Source organism: Ciona robusta, chromosome 1 (assembly GCF_009617815.1).
Source record: "Ciona robusta chromosome 1, ASM961781v2".
NCBI classification, from domain to species: Eukaryota; Metazoa; Chordata; class Ascidiacea; order Phlebobranchia; family Cionidae; genus Ciona; species Ciona robusta.
The window spans coordinates 7,591,040-7,611,142 of NC_143235.1; the positions used below are offsets into that span (position 1 = coordinate 7,591,040).

The 20,103-nt window shown below is 33.3% G+C and overlaps 3 protein-coding genes across 6 annotated transcripts; 1 reads left to right on the forward strand and 2 right to left on the reverse strand.

Moving 5' to 3' along the window:
* Nucleotides 1-36: 36 nt before the first annotated feature.
* Nucleotides 37-3,693, reverse strand: LOC149742451 (uncharacterized). Its single transcript, XM_089894039.1, has 6 exons — nucleotides 3,669-3,693; nucleotides 3,047-3,163; nucleotides 2,324-2,554; nucleotides 1,426-1,571; nucleotides 805-903; nucleotides 37-704 (listed from the first exon to the last, which is right to left on the reverse strand). Exons 2-5 carry the CDS (start codon nucleotides 3,108-3,110, stop codon nucleotides 817-819), a joined length of 528 nt encoding a protein of 175 aa, XP_089750165.1. The 5' UTR covers nucleotides 3,111-3,163; nucleotides 3,669-3,693; the 3' UTR covers nucleotides 37-704; nucleotides 805-816.
* A 316-nt stretch (nucleotides 3,694-4,009) lies between these two features.
* LOC149742452 (uncharacterized) lies at nucleotides 4,010-8,334 on the forward strand. Of its 2 annotated transcripts, none has more exons than XM_089894037.1 (4): nucleotides 4,010-4,690; nucleotides 5,047-5,205; nucleotides 5,560-5,739; nucleotides 6,781-8,334. In XM_089894037.1, exons 1-4 carry the CDS (start codon nucleotides 4,531-4,533, stop codon nucleotides 6,810-6,812), a joined length of 531 nt encoding a protein of 176 aa, XP_089750163.1. In that variant the 5' UTR covers nucleotides 4,010-4,530; the 3' UTR covers nucleotides 6,813-8,334. The 2 variants fall into 2 exon arrangements, with proteins under 2 accessions (XP_089750163.1, XP_089750162.1); XM_089894036.1 differs by having other exon boundaries at nucleotides 4,022-4,690; nucleotides 5,560-5,735.
* Nucleotides 7,244-20,087, reverse strand: LOC149742453 (ATP-dependent RNA helicase DHX58-like). 3 transcript variants are annotated; one of them, XM_089893995.1, is made up of 22 exons: nucleotides 19,299-20,087; nucleotides 18,446-18,568; nucleotides 17,931-18,117; nucleotides 17,572-17,756; nucleotides 17,280-17,330; nucleotides 16,746-16,870; nucleotides 16,198-16,270; nucleotides 15,911-15,955; nucleotides 15,381-15,512; nucleotides 14,798-14,924; nucleotides 14,232-14,363; nucleotides 13,844-13,988; nucleotides 13,313-13,478; nucleotides 13,063-13,170; nucleotides 12,566-12,711; nucleotides 12,154-12,289; nucleotides 11,427-11,645; nucleotides 10,981-11,148; nucleotides 10,326-10,480; nucleotides 9,815-9,985; nucleotides 8,941-9,065; nucleotides 7,244-8,454 (listed from the first exon to the last, which is right to left on the reverse strand). In XM_089893995.1, the coding sequence occupies exons 1-22, from the start codon at nucleotides 19,396-19,398 to the stop codon at nucleotides 8,181-8,183; spliced, it is 3,093 nt and encodes a 1,030-aa protein (XP_089750121.1). In that variant the 5' UTR covers nucleotides 19,399-20,087; the 3' UTR covers nucleotides 7,244-8,180. The 3 variants fall into 3 exon arrangements, with proteins under 3 accessions (XP_089750121.1, XP_089750120.1, XP_089750122.1); XM_089893994.1 differs by having other exon boundaries at nucleotides 15,381-15,515; XM_089893996.1 differs by lacking the exon at nucleotides 17,280-17,330 and having other exon boundaries at nucleotides 15,381-15,515.
* Nucleotides 20,088-20,103: the final 16 nt, after the last annotated feature.

A 20,103-nucleotide genomic window follows, 5' to 3' on the forward strand; every position in this document is an offset into this window, starting at 1 on the left:
GATGCTTTTTGTTTACAATGCGGCTAAAGGCAAGCATTGTTTATAAATTGGAATCAATTTATTACACAACTTATGTATTCATGCAGCAAATAAGGTGTGGGAGTATTACTTTATGTACACAAAAACTTTTAATATAGTATTAGAGCAGATATTACACAAAGTTATAAAATTACAATATAATTTACTGGATACAAACAATCAATTACTGTTGAGTTTTAAAACCGGACGTAAACAAAATGTTGATGATAACAGGCAGATTTAAGGCATAAGTTTATATTCAGCTACAAGTGCTGTGCATATAATACATATCTAATAGCCTAATCCTATATCAGATATCTGAAACTTACAACAAACAATTACAGAAACAATTACAGAAAAATTAAGCATGGTCCTTTGTCATGCCTTATTATTAATGATTAGAATATATTATCTATAGCAATAAGCAATTAAATTGGTGTAATATTTAACAGCATGCAAAATACACGGTACATAGCTACAGAAAGGGATTATAAGTGCAGGTATACATGGCTATATACACAAAACCTCCAAATAAAAAAAAAACTTATACTACTGTTTAGGTTTTGCATCTTAAAAACAATGTGCCTTTTCGGTGTGTATATCAGTATACAGTTAACAGCAACCATTGAAATAAGTGATAACAAACTTAGATCACCAATTTGTTTTTTCTTTAAATCTTTCTTGATCTGTAACAACAACAGTGTTACTGTAATTCTATGAAACAAATTTCTGCTAACAACTTTCAGTTTCAATCTTAAATATTTTTTAAAGGTAATTTAAAACAACCTTAATTATGATCTAATAATACATCTTGTGTCCATGGCCATGCTTCATTGCTTTCTTCATTTTTTTCATTTTTTTGCGTTCATGCTTAGGAAGATGTCTCTGAAATAACATTTGAACCATGTTTAACATTGAACTAACATGATAACCATGTTTGCCCTTATGTTATGAATTGGTAACAAATTGAACAAAACAAGCATAGTGCAAACAACTCATACAGAGTTTAAGTCAAGGGAATATTACAAACAGCCGTTTATGGAATTTGGACTTAAAATAGGATTAACTGGTGTATGGCCTCTTTGCATACAATTTCACAGTTAAAAAAAATCATTTAAGCTAGTAGCATAGAATAGTCAAGCCTTAAAAACATAAAAGGAAATATACACCTATGTATAGCATACTATACTTTCAAAATAAGATTATTATACAATTGAAATAAATCTTGTAAAACAAAGAAATAGATACAACAATGGAGTTTTAAATTGAAATGTATATATACGTACTATTTTTAAAGTTATTTTTTACAATTTTTTTTGTTTAAATTTTTTTTCACAAAAAAAGGAGTTACAACCCCAAAAACCCTCCTAACTGTGCCACAGGAAAGCAAATAAATAAAAAGCTTACATATTCATCATCACTGCTTGATGAAGAACTGCTGCTGCTACTGCTTGAGCTGCTATGTTTCCCATGTTTGTGGTGTTTATGATGCTTTCCATGCTTGCCTTGCTTTATGTGTGCACCCGCCACCATCATACCAGCAGGATATGTACCTTAATAAAAACATTTATATCATACTGTCCTATTTTTTAATATGTATATACATGAGTTTCCAAACATTAAATAATTATATGTGGAATTAAGGAAAAATATAAGAAAAAAATCATCTATCTTTAACCGCTTCTAGTTGTAAAAGTTTAAATCAAAACATTCGTTTAATTTGCCCCTATTTTACAAATACTAAGTTACACATACAATTACAATCCAAACATTACACAGAAGCAGATAGGAAGTTAGGATTAAAAAATGCACAACATATCTGTCATGTTTTCAAGTACATAATCTGAAATAAATATCGTATGCGTATTAAATGTTGCACACTTGTGTGTTGTATTAGTTTAAATGATGTGTATTTAGGAACTTATAGGTAATAGAATAAAATCAAGCTTAAGCCATATAAACTACAAAATATTATCCCATCTAACTTTACATTGCACACAACTTGACACTTAACACACAGGAAAAATGTGTCAATCAGAATATATCGTAATGGCACTTGTTCATAACTAGCCATGAGCTCACGCCCAGTAAACAAATAAAAATATTTTATAACCAAAGCCAAAGAACAAAAGGCCCACCTTATTTTAATATGACAACATGTTATTAGCTGATAGTTGGGCATTGCATATTAATGTAAAACACATAAGCCCTTCATGCTGATTTAAAACCATTTTTTGTTATTGTTAACAAAACAATAATAATTTGTTATTAACACAAAAACAATGTTTTGTTGTTAACAAATTACCATGAGGTGGGTGGCCATGGTGTCCAGGGGGGCCATGGTGCATTGCGGGAGGGGGATGAACCCCATGTGGCGGGGGCTGGTACATCCCTTGTGGTGGGTAACCTTGTCCTGGGTATGGTACATGGGGTTGGCCAACTCCTGGTGGGGGTATAGGGGCTCCGGGGTAAGCAGGTGCATGTGGGGCACCGGGGTAGCCTGGTTGACCCATAGGTGGGGCAGTTGGGTAAGAACCTAGGAGTTTTGACAAAATTTAAACAATAAACTTCTTTAATAAAAAAGTATTGCCTACATAGGTATAATGTTAGGAGTTCGTGGGATAAAATGTCACCCATTTTTTGAAGTTGACATATATACTTTAGCACCCTGGTTTCACATCTTATAATAGCATTTACCTTGTTGTTATCCATACATGAGCAGAGGCAAGTATAGTGCATTTACCACATTAATCAATAAGGTTCATGGATATTAGGACCTCATTGGAAAAAAATATATAAAATAACAGCTATATTAGCCTTCTCCGCGAAGTAATCTATACTGCTGTATAAAAATTCAATAAATACAATACATATACATAAAAGTGAGAACAAAAAAAGCTGGTATAAAAATATGCACGTAAATAAATCTTTAATTAATCAGTGCAAAAAGAAAACTTTAGAATCTGGTATTAGGGCCCCTGTGAACAAAGATAATGGGTTTGTTAACAAAAATAACGACATAGTTTACCTGGAGGTGGTGGTTGGTGTGGGTAACCTCCAGGTGGGGGAGGAGCTCCTGGGTATCCCGACATTATTTCAATATAATTACAATTGATTTAAAGATATGCAAGTATGTAACTTACAGCTGGATAGGGGGAAATAAAATCATGCATATAATGAAATATGTTCGAGGTTATCTGGTGGAATATGAAATGACATTGCGTTGGATTTCTTACTACTGGCATTAGGTATTGGAAAAATTTTAAGGTGGTTTATGATATAATACATACCAGGCAGTTACGCCCTTAAAATTATTAATGGATGATGCATCCCAGCAGTATGGACGTTTATACAAACATATACAGACGCTTTATACAGTTGAGGTTTTTCCTATACTATATCATATACTCTAGCAAATAACGTATGGTTTTCTTACCGAGGTAAAATACAGATTTATTTATAAAACGTATAGGCAACGCCACCGGCTTTATTATATTCCGGGTCTAGGCATGTGTTACACTGTTATATAATGGACTATATACAACAATGCGGCATTTTATTATCAATACAGTCTATAAACATAACGCTATACATTTCGCTATTCTTTACGCTAAACAATTTGATACAATTACAGACCAATAAATACAAACCTTCCCTTGTTGTGCTCGCCCTTTTCGCTGTTGTGGCAAAATACCCTCGTCATCAAATGTAAGAAGGTCGTTCGGTATGTTTACCATGAAGGCGATGGTTTCGTAGCGCCATCTACCGATACGAAAATAAGTTCTTTTGGCGCATGTTGTTTTCGAAGAGAGTTCATCACCTATAAAAGTCTAAACTGCAACTTTTTCACTTCTGTCCGCAAACTGCAACTTTTTCACTACTGTTTAATAAAACTTTTATATGGTGTTAAACATGTTACCGTTTTCAGAGGCGCTAACAGATGCCATATGTGACTGTAAAAACACCATAGTACTCTAGGCTACTACTATGATAACACACTGTCATTCGCCATATGGCATTTACTAACCATTGCAACTATAACCATGGCAACTATTACCAACAGGACAGCAGCAATATTTAATGAACTTTAATGTAGCGAAATTCGGGTAACAAATGGGCTTAAAATCAAATAGTTTGGGCTCTTTGGAACCTATTATCGTATTAGCCTATATATGCGTTCTAAAATCGTTTCGAACTAATAGGAATTTATCTTTATTGAAGTTGTTCGTCTGGCCCGAAAATTAAACACAAATTTCACAAATCTAATAACGCTGTTTTCGCATATAATGCAGCTATAACCGGAACGACAGTTTCCGCTTGCCTATGATCAACGTTCGGCCTATGTATTTGTAGATTATATTAACCTGTACTTTGCTTTGGACACTTTGTAGACTGTTTATTGCCGATAGCCCTTTACATCAATGTGTTTTTCAATCAAATGAACAGTATTGCATAGTGGTTTGGACGTTTAAGCAAAAGGTTGAGGTTAAGGTTATACAATAAGCAAGCTCCATGGATATTAAAAATATTTGCTGTTTCGCCTTGCTTTCGGTATTAGCTCTTGCGTTCGATATTGTGGCAATTGGCACAAAATCATGGGCTGTCACTGAAGGACCGTCTAAAGTTGGACTCTTTCATATTTGCATTGACCGGCGTTGCGCCTCAGTTTTAGGTAAATATATTCCCCAGTCATTAAACTACTAAACGAGGATGAACAAGTCCACGACACACTCAGTATCACAAAGTGGAATACTGACAGTGGAGATAAATTCTTGAACGAAAAATTAATCGGAGTTTAAATAGAAGAATATAACTGTATCACATTTATCATTTAGTTAAAACGCTCCGAATTGTACATTTTGAGACTTATAATCATTTTTTGAAGTTTTTTTTGTAAACATTTTTAAACAGTATATTTTAAAAATGTAAAAAATGCGAAATAGCAAGGTGCTAACTATTTTGATTTGGAAATAATTGGCAATATATGCCACGTGTCCTATCCTCTCCCACTTTATACCTCTATTACAGGCAGGCCGATTCAGTTCTCTGTGCCCCTCAAGGCAGTTACAATTCTTTTAATTATTTCGTTACTCGGAATTATAATATCAGTGGCGTTGGCATTATGTAGTCTTTTGAAATATATCCCGAAGTTGTTGACAACTGCAAGCATTTTGTTATTACTGTCAGGTATGGGACTATTTGGAAATAAATTTAATTTTATTGTAAAATACAAAGATTCTTAAACTACGAGGAGTGAAATAGCTATAAAGAAATTTAAAAAAATCACCCGCAAAGTTACATAATTATATGGCAACTCGTAAAAGCGGCCGGTACGCGAAGTGTGTGAAACAAAACATTGTGTTGTTACCAATTCTGTTATCACGCATCGCGAGGATAAATAAGTTACATTTATTCAGGTGTATATGTGCGAAATATTTGTTAGCATTTATTATCTTTGGTAAAGTTATTTATTTCCAAAGACAAATACTTTTTTTTTCGAATACAAGCTCTTATATTTTAACCCTGTTTTTTTAACCTAAGGTTTCTCAGCTCTATGTGGAACGGCTATATTCACTGTTGGAATGTACATTGCAAGAAAGGATGTTTTTATGAACGCCATATTTGGAAATTCAAAATTTGGATTTAGCTTTGCATTTGCCTGGGCATGCAGTGGCATAGCTATAGTGGGTGGTATATTCGGATTACTGATCCACAAAGCAAGTAACTATAGCTCAAATAAGAAATATTTGAGGGCGGGTTGAAAATGCATAAGAGGAGATGTTGGGTTCATACACCTCATGTCGTGGTTGCATGTTGCCAATTAAGCAAGATTCTAAAAATAGTTTTCCAAAATTGAATACGTGGTAATTATTAAGCTGGTCCGTAGTGTATGAAACAAAACATGTTTTAACGACTATAGTTGCACCGCTACGCGAGCATACATCATATTTATGTATAGTAAGGTGGGGGAAGATGGGACACCTTTAAAACATATTATCCAAATATCCTGATCGTGGTTTAAACACTTAATAACGATGCGAGTCGTGAGGATACGGTTTTATAAATTTTTTAACGTCTTTGTTTACTACCTAATGGTACGATAAAATGGAATCAAAAGTTGCCCTATCCTTCCCCGCCCTAATATAGTTTGGGGCAAGTATACCAATAACTAAATTCCGTATATAGGATATTTCGGATTCAGAATGCCAACCGCTTATGAGCTTAAATTCACCGATGAGACTTTGCATTTGACTCGATTTTCACATAATTTATTTGAATATTATAGTACTGTGGGGAAAGATGGGACACCTTTAGCACATAATTTTCAAATATCCTGATCGTGTTTTAAACTATTAACAACAGTATATGGGAGTCATGAGGATACGGTTTTACAACTCTTTAAATGTTCTTTGCTTACTACCAAATGGGAAAAGAAAACAGAATGAAAAGGTGTCCTTTCTTCCCCCACTGTACTATATCAAAAATACCAATTAAACGATATTCCCTATAAAATCATAAACCAAATATACGATTTAGATTTAGAACATAGGTGGTACTCGTTTTTATTATCTTGTATTGTCCTATTTGTTACCAAACAAAGAATTTTGCAGATCTATAAAAGTGTCCCACAGCTCCTAAAAGAGCGTTGTTAATTGTTAAAAACACGATTACGGTATGAGTCAATTTCCTAACAGGATCCATCTTATCCCAAAGTAGCAAATAAACTTTATTCAATTACTTACATTGACGCTTTATAAACAGAATGCAAAGAACGAACAGACACCGTACGTTAATTTTGACATTGAGCTTTCAAAATCACTGGAGAAACGTCGGCCTTCCCCTATACCACCATATTATCAACAGCTGGGATTTGAAGAACAATTAACTCTACTAAATAAGCAATAGATGGCAGGGGGCGGAATATTTTCAGCAAAAAGTGTATATGCGCCACTCGTTTAATACAATAAACAATTACGGAATTTAGATTTATACACAAAGCTCATTGGTCGTAAATATTGAATGGATGTTGCTTATTTATCCTCGCATGGACAGCACCCATCGCTGGATGTTTTTGTTTCATAAACACCACGTGCCGGCTTATAAGTCACCAAATATATGTAACTTTGTGGGCGATTATTGTTTTTTCATTTTGAATATGTGTAACTAACAAATTGGAAATTCTATAATAAAGGAACAACCGGGTTGAAGTAATTGACGTTTAGCGACTTGTGTGGCCACCGGCCAGAAAATTTATTTCCTTATTATGGGTAACGACGTTTTATTAAAAGCAGAAGAGGCCACAAGCTGGTAATATCAACAAGAGTTAACCCAACAATTACAACTTTATTATTAAGTTAAACACCCACATTCTTACTAACATGCGGGAAAAAAGGCAAAATAGAGCCAACATTTTTTTAAAAAAAGTGATAAACTGGAAATAGCTTTTTTCATTTGAAAATTTGAACACTTACAGCCATGCATATTAGAAGAATCACTATAAAAATAGTTCTTCACTTATTTGAAAAAAAGGATTTCGGTACCCAGCCAATTATTCTGTGGGTGGCAACTTGGACAATCCATTAGTGAATTGAAACAATGACTATAAAGTCAATGGCTGTTAAAAAATGACTTATTTAACGCAAAAAAAAGTTTAATTTAAACAGACACCCAACCAACGCATATACGCTTACTGGCACACAGTTAACAAATTTCCATATAGCCATTGAAATTACGTATGCTAGGAAACTTTAAGTCACTCTGGTGCAGTAGCACAGTGGTTAGAAGTATTGGATAAACCACTGTGTTACTGCACCAAAGTAAAGTGGGTTTGAAACAGTAAGTAAATGAGTGCAAACGGTAAAACGCTGTTATTTAATTCATTAACCAAAGTTCTACAATACAACAATTATACCTTGAAAAATAAAATCTAAGTAGGGGAGCTTTTCAAAAAATTAACTACAACACATAAGCGCAATGTAGATAAGTTAAAAAATCATACAAGCTAATAAAAATATTAACAAATCTGATGATCAGAATATTTACAAAATTAAAATTTTTGGAACAGTAGATTTAATTTTCTTCGAGGTTGGAACTAATCTGATCTTTAGTGTTGTATTTGAAGAGATCAAATTAATGTTATGTGTGACAGTTGAGGTTTAAATTTAGGAACTCAACACTTGGTTTCCAATGTCACCATAAATATCCTCTTCATCACTGTCTTCTTCCTCATTTTCTACATTTTGTCCATTTTTGTTTTTTCTGTGTTCCAAAATATTTCTTAAATCTGCTTCTGCTAGCTCTTTTTTAACAGAAAAAGGCGAATCTTTCCATTTTTTCTTCTCCACTCTCTCCTCTCCGCACGTCAGCACAAAGCCCGCGATTTTAAGTACAGAGATGGGACATTTTTTGTGGCACATGCGAACACCCCAGTCATGCCTGGGTGGTGTTTAAAACAAGCGGTTTAAGCTTAAAGGAACAAACTATGTTAACGAGAAACAAAATCTAAGTATTAAGTTGTAAGTATTTACTTTATCGTTGCGATGATATGATGTTTAACTACACCTAGAGCTAACATTCATAACACAGGTGTTTTCTGGCGCACTATATACAGTAGGACCACACATACGGACATTATTTTAGAAAATGTAGTAAAATGCAGTTACACTCTTTAGTAAATACGCAACTCAAAATGTTTTAAAATGCAGTACATTTTAACCTGCTCCTCTGTTAAGTCATGTAATAGCAGGGGACAAGGTTTTTTTTTAAGCGTAAAACTGTGGTAATAAAACATACGTGGTCACTTTATTGTTGAGTTGACATGTCACCACAGACACCAATAACATTAAAGCTATGAAGAGTTTTTAAACCTATTCTTTAAAAACATCATACACCGGACTGTACTTAATATACAATGATCCTTACCCGCATTCTTTGCAGTAAACCTTTCCGATAATAACTTGTTCAAATCCCACGGGTTTCCCTTGTTCTATAGGTACTTCACGACAAGATGCTTTATCTTCAAACTTAGGATCCACAACCACATGATGCTACAGGTTAACACATTTTTTTATATAGTTAGATATAAAGTACTGTGGAGTAAGATGGGATACTGTAGGCACTTAAATCTTATACTTAGGTATTTAATTTGTAAATATTTTTTGATTACTACCAAACGGGACAGCAAAGAGAATGAAAACATGACCTATTTTACTCCATCTTACTATGGTAATACAAGTGGTAGAAGAAACAAGCACTCAGCTGTAAATACCTTTGCATTACCCTATCTTGTTTATGCCTTAAAAAAATAGTGCAACAACTTGGTTGATGATGATATGTCATTCACTCATTATTAAAATATTTTCTTGACAGTAAAACACAAGTTAGGCTGCGATGTTAATATTCAAATGTATATATGAAGAAAGCACAGGTGTTGTGACAATGGGTTAACTCTGGCATAAATCCTACGTCGCAAAACAATAACCTTACTCATATAAATAGAATGAATATATATTAATTGGTTCTGATGTAAAATAGTAAGAATTCACGGAATTTTAGGCATATTCAATAAAATTTATCCTACATAACTGCCCAAATATAAATGCTGGGAAAGGCTTATCAACATTAATTTGTCTCATGCACACTTTTTAGAATGCAATTTTTTACCCAACAGTATTAAATATTCCCTTTTTACTAACTTGAAGTAGTTACTACTGGGGCATTTTTTGTTACAGTAAATAAAGTCGTGCTAATTGACCAATGCTGTGGTAAACTTCATAAACTATAATTGTAATCACACCTGCTTTTCAATGTGTCGGAACTGATCTGATTTTGTGACTTCAGTTTTACATCCCTTACACAAGAGAGTCCAAATGTTGTTCCCACTAGGATGTTTTTTGAAACTCTGAAACTCAGCAGACAACTTTTCCAAACCACGGTCTTCCTTTAACCGTTTTTGAATTTTTTTAATCTGAAAAATTTAATACACTATCTTAATTTGATATTTTTTGGCAAAAAAACAACAAAAATATACCATTTCAAATTCTCTGAAACAAGTTATAAAAACGCAAGCAGACACTAAGATTTTGGTTTTGTTCTTCAAAGTGTTATGTACACTGCTCCAACCCACTGGGCCCTTATAGGTCATACATAAAACTTCAAAAATATAACAAAAAATAATCCCCCCAAAACTACATATGTCAATCATAAACACAAGGTGTATGAAACAGAATTTCTATGTTTTAACAGCTATTATGCCTTCTCCATGCAAAGATAAATAAGTTAATTTTATTTAATTCTTATACACATACATCTTTCTTAAGTTGTTCTGGGTCCATTTGTCGTAACATCTGCAGTATATCGTGCGTGAACTTCACACGAATTATGTTACTTTTTTCTCGTTGGATATGGCTACTGTCATCGTACGCCAGAATGATCATCTTGCTTCCTTTGGCTCTTCCCCTACCTATATGCAATAATATACTTTACTATCCTGGTGAGGAGGCTTTGTGGTTAGTTGGACAAACAGTAACCAAAGTATACCGGGTTTAATGCTCAATGCTGCCACCATTGTGGGTGCATATATTGGATGTGTCCAAAGGTGAAACATGTGACTTTTATTGCTGAAGTTATCGCTAGTAGGTTGTCTAAAAACTAAAAACACTTTATATACAAACAAAGCAGCTTTTTCTAAATTCTGTTGCAAGTTGGTACCACATGCAGCTTTAGGGAAGCACTTAATACAGACATTATTATTTACATGCAACTATACTATGAGGGGAGTATGATACTTAATGCAGAATCAAAGACTTCGCCAAATGTTGGTAATTTAGACAAATCTTCATTGAACCCTTAAGATTACAAGTTAGTAAAAAAATGCAGCAAATGATTCACAAAAATGGCAGCATTGGCAAAATAGTGTGGGTTATAAAATTTAAATTAGATATTCTTAAACCACCGACCAACCTTGTCTTTGCACTTGTCCTATTTCATTAGTGGAGTAATTATAAGTGATGATCAGATTACAAGCTTTGATGTCTAATCCTTCCTCTGCTACTGATGTTGCTACAATCACTTTACATCTGCCATCTCTAAATGAAGCAATTGTATCTTCTTGTGTGGCTTTTGTCATGCCTGCGTATGAATGAGGTTGGATTTAGAGTTGTTTATCACATAGCACAAAACAATTATTCATCTATTCAAATACGATAGCAAAGATAAAATAATTAGAGCAAGAGGAGAGAAATAAAATCCAATTAAGCAAAATAGGGACTAAATGAGTGACTGCTAGAACTGTGATACATCAAAAAGAACTGAATTAGGAAAAAGATTAAATGAGAACAAAAAGTGAAAAAATACACATATAAAAAGTGGTTTCGATTAATTTTTTTGTACCCACTGTCCCACTTTACCTCCTAGTTCAACTGCAGCACCAGCTCCTGTGAGTTGCTTTGGATTAAGATGAAGTTTTTCTACTTCACTTTCTTCAATGCAAGTTATGAGGGCTTTGGCAATGGGTCTTGTGCGAACAAATATGATGCATTTCGATTCAGGTTGTTTGGTGAACTCAGTTTTAAGAATTTTGTATAAAGCATCAATCATCGGGTTGTTTTCTTCCATTATTTCAGGCACTGGCACATTAATAGTAGTTAGGTAATAGGTATACATGTGTCGGGCGGCGTGGCTCAGTAGCTAGGCGCTTGCATTGTAACCAAGATGCTCTACTATAGAGTCTATGCTGATAATATTGATGGTATATGTGTCTCAGTCACAACACTTATAAATATGACTCCAACGCAGTTATCACTAATGGCTTTTGCAGACTGGGTGTTGGAATAGTCGGCCAACTCTGCCTAAATCTTAGGTCACATGGCATGACAGTGTAGGACCTTTACTGGCAAATAATATGTGTGCAGAATGGGGCTTGTAGTGTATAGTGGGGGTGTTGATGTAGTGCATGTATATAAGTGTAATTTGACAACTTTTGTTTTGTCTTTGTTACCATACCAAGTCTAAATGACCTTTTAAAGGGTATAAATAATACAATAAAAGATTTCCATTAGCAAAACTGTTATTCAATCTTAGTTGCAAACTATAATGAATGAAATATTAGGCAGTCAACATATTATTCCAACAAACCAATTTCATCATGAAGTTTCTTCAATTCTGCCTCAACGGGAGTTCTTGGCTGTATAAGAGGAAGTTCTTCTTCTAAATATTCTTTTGCATGCCTGCTCTGTACATGGTCATTGATCCACAAAGAACTGTTGTATTTCTGCAAATATAAAAAGAATCGTTGTCAGAATTATAACTTCTGCAAAAATTGCAATGCTGGGTAAACATGTGACATTGGGGCGAATGAACACGCTCAAGCAGAACCGAGACAGAGTCACAGTAATCCATGCTTTTTACGTATGTGTAAAAGCAGTCTAGATGAGGGGTAATTGGTTAACACCGGCCAAAATTGGAAGTCCTCAAGAACCTCACCCATATAGAATTATACAGTAGTGCTCATGTTGGTATGTATGTACAATTTAGTTAAGAAACTTACCCATAAGTAGCGAGCATATGCCATGAAACGTTGGCTTAAGTTCGGATCCACTAGCAATGTGCTCTTCTTATAAAACGATACAACCCAAGCCTCATAATCTTGGGTTCCTGACATTGCTTTTAGGTCAAACTTCATTCCTTTTGTTGCTAAATTAAAATAGTTTCGAAAACAAAATGTTTAAGAAAAAATAAAAGTTTCTCAGAAATAAAAGACAAACCTATTTAAAAAAAAATTAAATTACAAAAAGACTGGAACCCTAATACTATTATTTCTGCTTTTTTAATTTGTTACTATGTTGTAAAAATGTAAAAAGAATAATTTGAATACCAAACTTTATCAAAATTGGGGGTAAAGGTTTTAATTCTCTATCCTGTATTCGATTGTTTAATAATATAGTTCTAAAAATTGACAATTAAAAACAAAAGTTTCCACCTAGTAGCTCACAAGCAGTGTTGAACTGTATGAATAGGACAACCATGTTGTAAACAAATACTTACCGTTATCATTCCTGCGAAATTCCAGCTTAAGTTTTGTCTCAATCTTGTCCATTACCAACCTTATTTTTGTTCTGAACTCCGATTGTTGTCTCTTAATGGGCTTAAGCTCTGAATTATAAAAACGCAAGTAAACTGGTAAAAATCATTTTTATAATCATTGCACCTTTTTCACTTGTTAATCAAGAAGCTTAAAACCAATATTGTAATAATTGTTATTGTTCATTTATACTATTACTTTGTATATATTTACCATATTTTGCTTCATTTTCGTACTGGTTTAGGTTTTTCTTGTGCTTTTGCACTTCAATAGGGGCAGTTGTAACGTTCAAATTGGCCAACAACGTTTTGATGTTTTTTGCTGCAGCTTCATCACTTTTAGCAGAACCCACACCAGGAGATGCAGTAAGACCAACAATCTAAGTCAAAAACAAAACAATTTTATTGAATAAAGAAGTGTGGCTGCCACACCACAAACACACATTTCCCTGACTGTTTGTCTTTTTAATTAAAACAGCTTTAGTTGTTGGATTATCCAAAGAATTCTTGCATAAATATTAGTTACATATTGTAAGACTTTGTCGGAGTTATTGTGGCATAGCAGATGAAACAATGGTTTAAATGAAATTGTGCTTTCCTAATAAATTCAGTCAGGATTTAAACACTCTAGCTAAAGTTCACAACCTAGTTAATAAGAAACGAGGTACACGAAACATAATATTTATGTTATAAGAATTATTGTTGCTCTGCCATGCGAGGATAAAAAAGTTACATTTATTCATACTTGTGGTAGGATGTCCAGTCTTCTATTCTTCAGCAAGTTATCATGATATATTTTCATGATGCTGTTGTATGGATCACCCTTGACAGTGTGGTGACATTCATCAAAAATCAACAAACCAAGCTTATTGATAAAAGAGGGATCCTGCCTGGAATAACAACTGAGTTGTATCATGGGTGTCAGGTTTACACTACTTTAATAGGATTCACGTATGTTTAACAATATTTGAAAATATCTGTCACAAAATAAAACACAGTTACAGACATAGACTTGCATGAAATTTTAAAAGTAACTAAATCAGCTTAAATTAAATCATACCAAGTGGCAAGAACTGTGGACTGTACATGTTAAAATAGCATCTAAAAATAAGAGAAACTAACAAATCACTCACCTCAGCAAGTTAACAAGGATCTGAGGTGTCAGAAAACTTATTTTATGATCTAGAATTAAACGGTCAGCTGGAGCACTTAGTGTTTCATCTGTTGAAATTGCTCTCAAGATCCCTTGACCATCACCAAGAAAACTGGAATGAAGTGTAACATTTAAGGGTATATAATTAGTCATTTTGGATATGTGGTGTAAAAAACAGAACTTCAATGTTTTAATGCTGCCTGTCAGGCCTAAATTACTTTACTTTATTTTAAGTACATTGTGTGCAGAACTTCTCGGTGTCACCAGTGACCACTTTGATTGGCATGTAAGGTTAATAAATAGGATATATACTAAATATACTAAAAAAAGCAAGAAGTGTGAATACTATACCCAATAAATATACAGCAAAGATGAAGATAGCACAGAATAAAGTAGGAACATTTTGCAATTTAAAGAAAAGAAAAAATACTAGAACAACCAACATAAAACTGTTTTACTATTAATTAACGAAAAATAAAAAATGGTGAATGAAATAAAATATACTCTAACTTAAACCGTGACCAAGCCAACATAAAATCATATTACCATTTGAAAAGTTCATATTGCTGCTTGATAAGAGGAACTCTTGGAACCATAAACACCACCCTGCTGTCGGGTCTCTTTTCAATGTGATCTTTACAAATCTTTAGTGCAACAAATGTTTTTCCACTACCTAGATATAGTTTAGATAATCAAATTTAATCTTTATATAAAAAACATACTCATAACCAAGGTTTCTTACACAGCGTGTGGTGTAAGGAAATCAAGTGTGTGTAAGCATAATAAAACAATAACAACCTATTGACATTCTATTCTACATGGGTAAGGCTAAGGTTAGGCCAAAGTTTAGCGCAACACCCAGGGTCAAGGTTCTACAACTATTTAGTGACAACTAGGTAAGATCAATGGCCAAAAAGTGTCTTGCTTGAGATACATACATCATTATTAGCATCAGTATTGCATCCAAACCAGTATTCTTCTGAGTCATGCAATACTTAACCTATTGACATATCTAACCGAAAAAAAAATTTATTGACATAATTGCACATTCACATTACATTCAAGTGTAATGTGAAAGGGTTCTGTGAGTTTTATTAAAAATAGTCAACATACTCCTACTAATACTCACCTGTAGGTGCAACAATAAGTGAGTTTTCACCAGACATGGCTTGCTCTGCCAATTCAAGCTGATAGTCTCTTAAATTTAACTCAGGAAGCGACTCTTCTTGACATACATCTTCTGATGTACATGTCTCCATTGCTTCTAGGTAATACATTAATGTTATATTTTTGGAACCTTTTGCCGGAGCAAAGTATGTAACTTGTGGGTGAATATGTTTTGAAATTTTACATTATTTAGTCAATGTGGTAGTACACTGTTTTATTCCTTTTTAACTGCACTACCCAAAACAGGCCAACAGAAAAAGCTCAATAAATTAAAGTCACACATTACATGTCAGGATAAACAAGTGGTTTACAAAACTTTTTATACACAAATTAAAAAAGCAATAAACGCAAACACATAATACAAAAAAAAACCATCACAGTATGCTTGGTTATCACAGTACTCTAAAAATAGGGAGTTACAACATCAGACAGCTTGCATTATATTTTGTTGATTTAACCAACAAATCAAGTATTTTTTAAATAAATACATACCTTCTTCTACAGCCATAACATTGAAGTTGTTTAAAGAATCATTATCTAAAACAAGGTTTATTATATAATAAACTGACATGTATCTATATTGATTTTTTTAGGAGTATTATTCAAAATCCCATAGTATTATTTAAAATATTTTTAGACACCTGGTTGACTCAGAACAAATGTTGGCATCCTAATAAATTGTTGAAGGAGCTGTTTTGGAATTAAAGTGCATTTTACTTAATTTGGTAATAAATAAAAATGGAATTATTTCAAACACAATCAGGAATAAAGTTTTTTACTTGAATTACAGTCTTCTTCAAAAGGGCTCAGATTGTTCAGTAGGTCCATGCACAACAAAAAAGATGTTCCACACTGTATCACAATATGTTTTTACTTTAAAAATTAAAGTACTTAATCACATGTAGTAATATATATAAGGGTAAGGTCTCATATCACTATATGTTAAATAAATGTGGTAAGGCAACAGCAGTAATTATAACAGAATGATTTTGTTTCATATAACTTTGTGGGTGAATATTCTGTGGGCTAATTGGAATTAAGGGTTTTGGTCAAGGACACATCTTTTCACAGTAATGGCAACATTAAGACACACCCTCACATACTCTGGTCCAGCGGCAACCGCTCTAACTGCTGAGCCATGTGCTATGATAATGTTACAGCTTGTCGCATCTTTTGGAAAAAAGTTAAAGATTTAGCTTTGGGAGGGATTTTTTTATACTTCATTGACACTCTGCTCATTGTATAGTTACCAAAGCAGTTGAAGTGTAGAAGCAGAATAACAAGTTCGAACTCAATGAATGCAATCATACAAATAAACACATAAAACCTCTTCATTATCTTCTTGTATTACTTCAACAGGTGGCAATGCACAAGCTTGGTCCATGGGCTCAGGGACAGTTTGATCATTATCTTCAGTAACAGCAATGCTTGCTTCTCCATCTCTTTTTTCCTCTTTAAATATATAATTATATAGTACTGGAAGGTAAGATCATATGGATGGGATACTACAAGCACCCAAATCCCATATTTTCTAACCACATTTTTAACAATTAACAAGGCTTTTCATGTAAAGATACGATTATATAAATCTGTAAATATTCTTTGTTTATTACCAAATGAGAAAATAGGAAAACGAAAAAATAAGAAAACAAAAAAACGGAGTGAAAACATGAACCATCTTGCCCCTCTCTACTATTATGTATGTTTTTAATAGCTATAATAACTAACTAAGCAGAAAATAATGGCTGATGGTTGCTGTTTACACAGAATGTATATTTTTTATACTTCATGCACAAAAACCTTTCGAACAAGGATTAAATAAGAGTCCTTATATTAATTTACACATCCTGTGCTCGCTCACCGGTTATTGCGTATGAAACTTTGTAGGTTAATCCATTGTTTTTCTGTACTGCTAAAAATTTGAACAACGCATAAGTAAACTTTTGTTTCAATTAACAATTAGTATCCTACCCAAAGACACAGACATCCGTAATACTAGCAGCACCAGGTATTGAACCAGTTACCCTTTGGTTATACTTCTCTAACTATTCAGCGATGGTTAATGTGCAAGAGAATGCGTGAATGTGCAAGAGTTGTGCAAAATAGGCTATTTGTCGACAGATCACAAGAAAAAGTAAATTATTATCCCTTACCTAACTTAATGTATTGCTGAAATGATTCAGCAAGAGTAGGTGAATCTGGATGATGGTATTTATTTTCATTGAGAGAATCATAAAATTCTTTCAACCACTTAGGATGCTTGCGGGTCATAATTGAAAAGAATGCAGTCATTGCAGGGGCATTACCACGATCTCTATCAATTGCTAAAAGCCAATCCCTGTTTAACATGTTTTATCAGTTTGCCACACTATAATAAAGGGCACTTTTTTAGAAAAATACTTAGCCTATATCACATAATTTTTGGAAATGAATGCGCTAGCTGGTCTTAATATATATAGATCTTAAAAAACATTAATTTCTATTTTTTAAATTAAAAGAGCAAATGTCATACTTTTCAGCTGTAGTGAAATACGCAGTAAATTCAGCTATCATACTTCTAGCATCTACTATTTCATAATCTTTTTCAAGCAGCTTAAACAGTGTTTTTAACTGTGGTGCTACCACCACATGTTTAAAGCATTTAATTTGCTCTTTAGGATCCAGTTTCCCATCAATTAAGTCAAATATCCACTTCTGTTCTGCAACAGAAAATAATAAAATTACCCACCTAGTAGCAGTAAAACATTAATTTGCCACAAGTGTTACAGGTCATGGCAAACCACATAATTTCCGTTACATTTTCACATGAATTTTATCTAAGGTTGGTTTTATGGTAAAGAAAATAACAAACAGTATTTAAACAAAATCATATAAAGAACAAAATTCTTAAAAGGGTTTTTTAAACGAAGAACTTTAGCAAAGTCCAGCAGCTGGGAAAGTCATAAAAAGTAAACAGCAGACATTTGGAAACAGTTCAAATGTAAGTTTCAACCACATATATATATATATATATAAATTTATATATACCACTGCAGTGTCTCAGATTATCAATAAATCTTTTGAATATTCCAGATTCCTCTGAATCTCTAAGTTTATCCAGAAAGATTTGAACTTTAGTTTCTTCATTTTCATTCGACCATCTGTCCCATACTGAAATACACAAGTTTAAATAAACCATTATCTATACACTGTTTCTAAAACTTTGTGCCAGAAAACTTTTACTAATTATAAATATTAAGTTACTTTGTACATGTGTTGTGGAAAGTTGTAAAATATGAGTTTTTTACATTGGTATCGCAAACAGATCTAGAGAACCCAAGTGTACCATAAGCATATTCTCTAATAAAGTTTAAGAACTAGTGGTCTATATTGTGTACAGTTAGGGATGCACAATACAAAATTTTGAATCCGCAATATTTGAATCTTTTTATATTCGAATCTAATTTTGAGATTCGGTATTCTGTTTATCATACATCATTTCTTTTAGTACGGTACTATTGGGTAAGATGAAAGGCTTTTATCACATAACATGTTTTTTAACAGAAAATGTTCCACAACTTCGATGCTATACGTTTTGCATTGGCTGCCAAATGCAAAAAACACCAAATGCAAAACATTGGTAATTGATAATCACAACGCAAACTACCGCAGGTGTTCTGTTTTATACACCTGTGAGGGCCGTGACGCTTACCAGTTCCCACGTTAGTAATTTTGACAGTGCTTATTTTTAGCCTTTTTACTTTTTATGTCGGACAAGATTTTAGACATTCCATGGGACTAATTTATATTATATTTAATTGTTTAGATAAATAGTGTTATGCAATAATCTTGTACCAGATAGTACATGTTACAATAAAATTAAACACACAAGCAAACTTACTATCCCACTCTGGAAATGCCGATGCAAATTTTTGTGGAATAAGAAATTGTTTAAACAGATTCTCCCAATGTAGAAGAAAATCTTTCTGTTCTTTCTTCATGTTTGCAATGATAAAAATAATCTGGGCTAATAAACTAGATAAAAAGTTATTTCAACTTTGTTGGAATTTTACTTAATTTTTCAAATACAGTAACCGCACTGCAATTACAAAAAATGATAAAAGAATGCTTTTCCACCAAACAAACAGTGTATATTGTTTAAACTGAGTGACCGTTGAGTGGCCAATACATACAATAGAAACACAACATGGTAATACAAACTCTTAAATGATAACTTACAATGAAAGTATTTGGAAGAATTTCACTTAGTCTGAGAAAATAAGAATTAGATGGTTGTTTAGTATATAGTAAAGCTTTATTGTTCGGACATTGCATATACAAAACATATATTTTACAAACCATGTTATAAAAGTATAAATAAAAAACAGACAACCAGACTTTATTACCAAACCAAACCTTAAAGCTTCAAACACTCGCCATCTTATACTAGCCTATAGTTACTAAACTGTAAGACAGCAAAACAATGCTAAATAAAGCAACATTGTCCAGACTCAGTGATGCCCTTTTTACCTGCTTTGCCGCTATTATACACGTTAAGCATTGGTATTTAATAAGGCGTAAAACGAACGGCAACACTAGTAAGATGACGTCAGCGAAACAGCGCTTTTCTCTGTGGGGAATCCCCTACATATTAAACCGGTGTTCCCCTGGTTCGTTTTCAACAAGAGGAAGCGGAACTTTAACAG

What these genes read in the sequence shown, in the direction of transcription:
- LOC149742451 (XM_089894039.1), bottom strand. Translation starts at nt 3,110, where the DNA reads ATGTCGGGATACCCAGGAGCTCCTCCCCCACCTGGAGGTTACCCACAC. An exon ending in CCATGGCCACCCACCTCATG is followed by an intron (nt 1,572 to 2,323) that starts GTAATTTGTTAA and finishes GTTTTTATTAAG; the next exon opens with GTACATATCCTGCTGGTATG. An exon ending in CAAGCAGTGATGATGAATAT is followed by an intron (nt 904 to 1,425) that starts GTAAGCTTTTTA and finishes ATGTTATTTCAG; the next exon opens with AGACATCTTCCTAAGCATGA.
- LOC149742452 (XM_089894036.1), top strand. Translation starts at nt 4,531, where the DNA reads ATGGATATTAAAAATATTTGCTGTTTCGCCTTGCTTTCGGTATTAGCT. An exon ending in CATTTTGTTATTACTGTCAG is followed by an intron (nt 5,206 to 5,559) that starts GTATGGGACTAT and finishes TTTTAACCTAAG; the next exon opens with GTTTCTCAGCTCTATGTGGA. An exon ending in TCGGATTACTGATCCACAAA is followed by an intron (nt 5,736 to 6,780) that starts GCAAGTAACTAT and finishes CTTTATAAACAG; the next exon opens with AATGCAAAGAACGAACAGAC.
- LOC149742453 (XM_089893994.1), bottom strand. Translation starts at nt 19,398, where the DNA reads ATGAAGAAAGAACAGAAAGATTTTCTTCTACATTGGGAGAATCTGTTT. An exon ending in TAATCTGAGACACTGCAGTG is followed by an intron (nt 18,118 to 18,445) that starts GTATATATAAAT and finishes TTTCTGTTGCAG; the next exon opens with AACAGAAGTGGATATTTGAC. An exon ending in TATTTCACTACAGCTGAAAA is followed by an intron (nt 17,757 to 17,930) that starts GTATGACATTTG and finishes CATGTTAAACAG; the next exon opens with GGATTGGCTTTTAGCAATTG.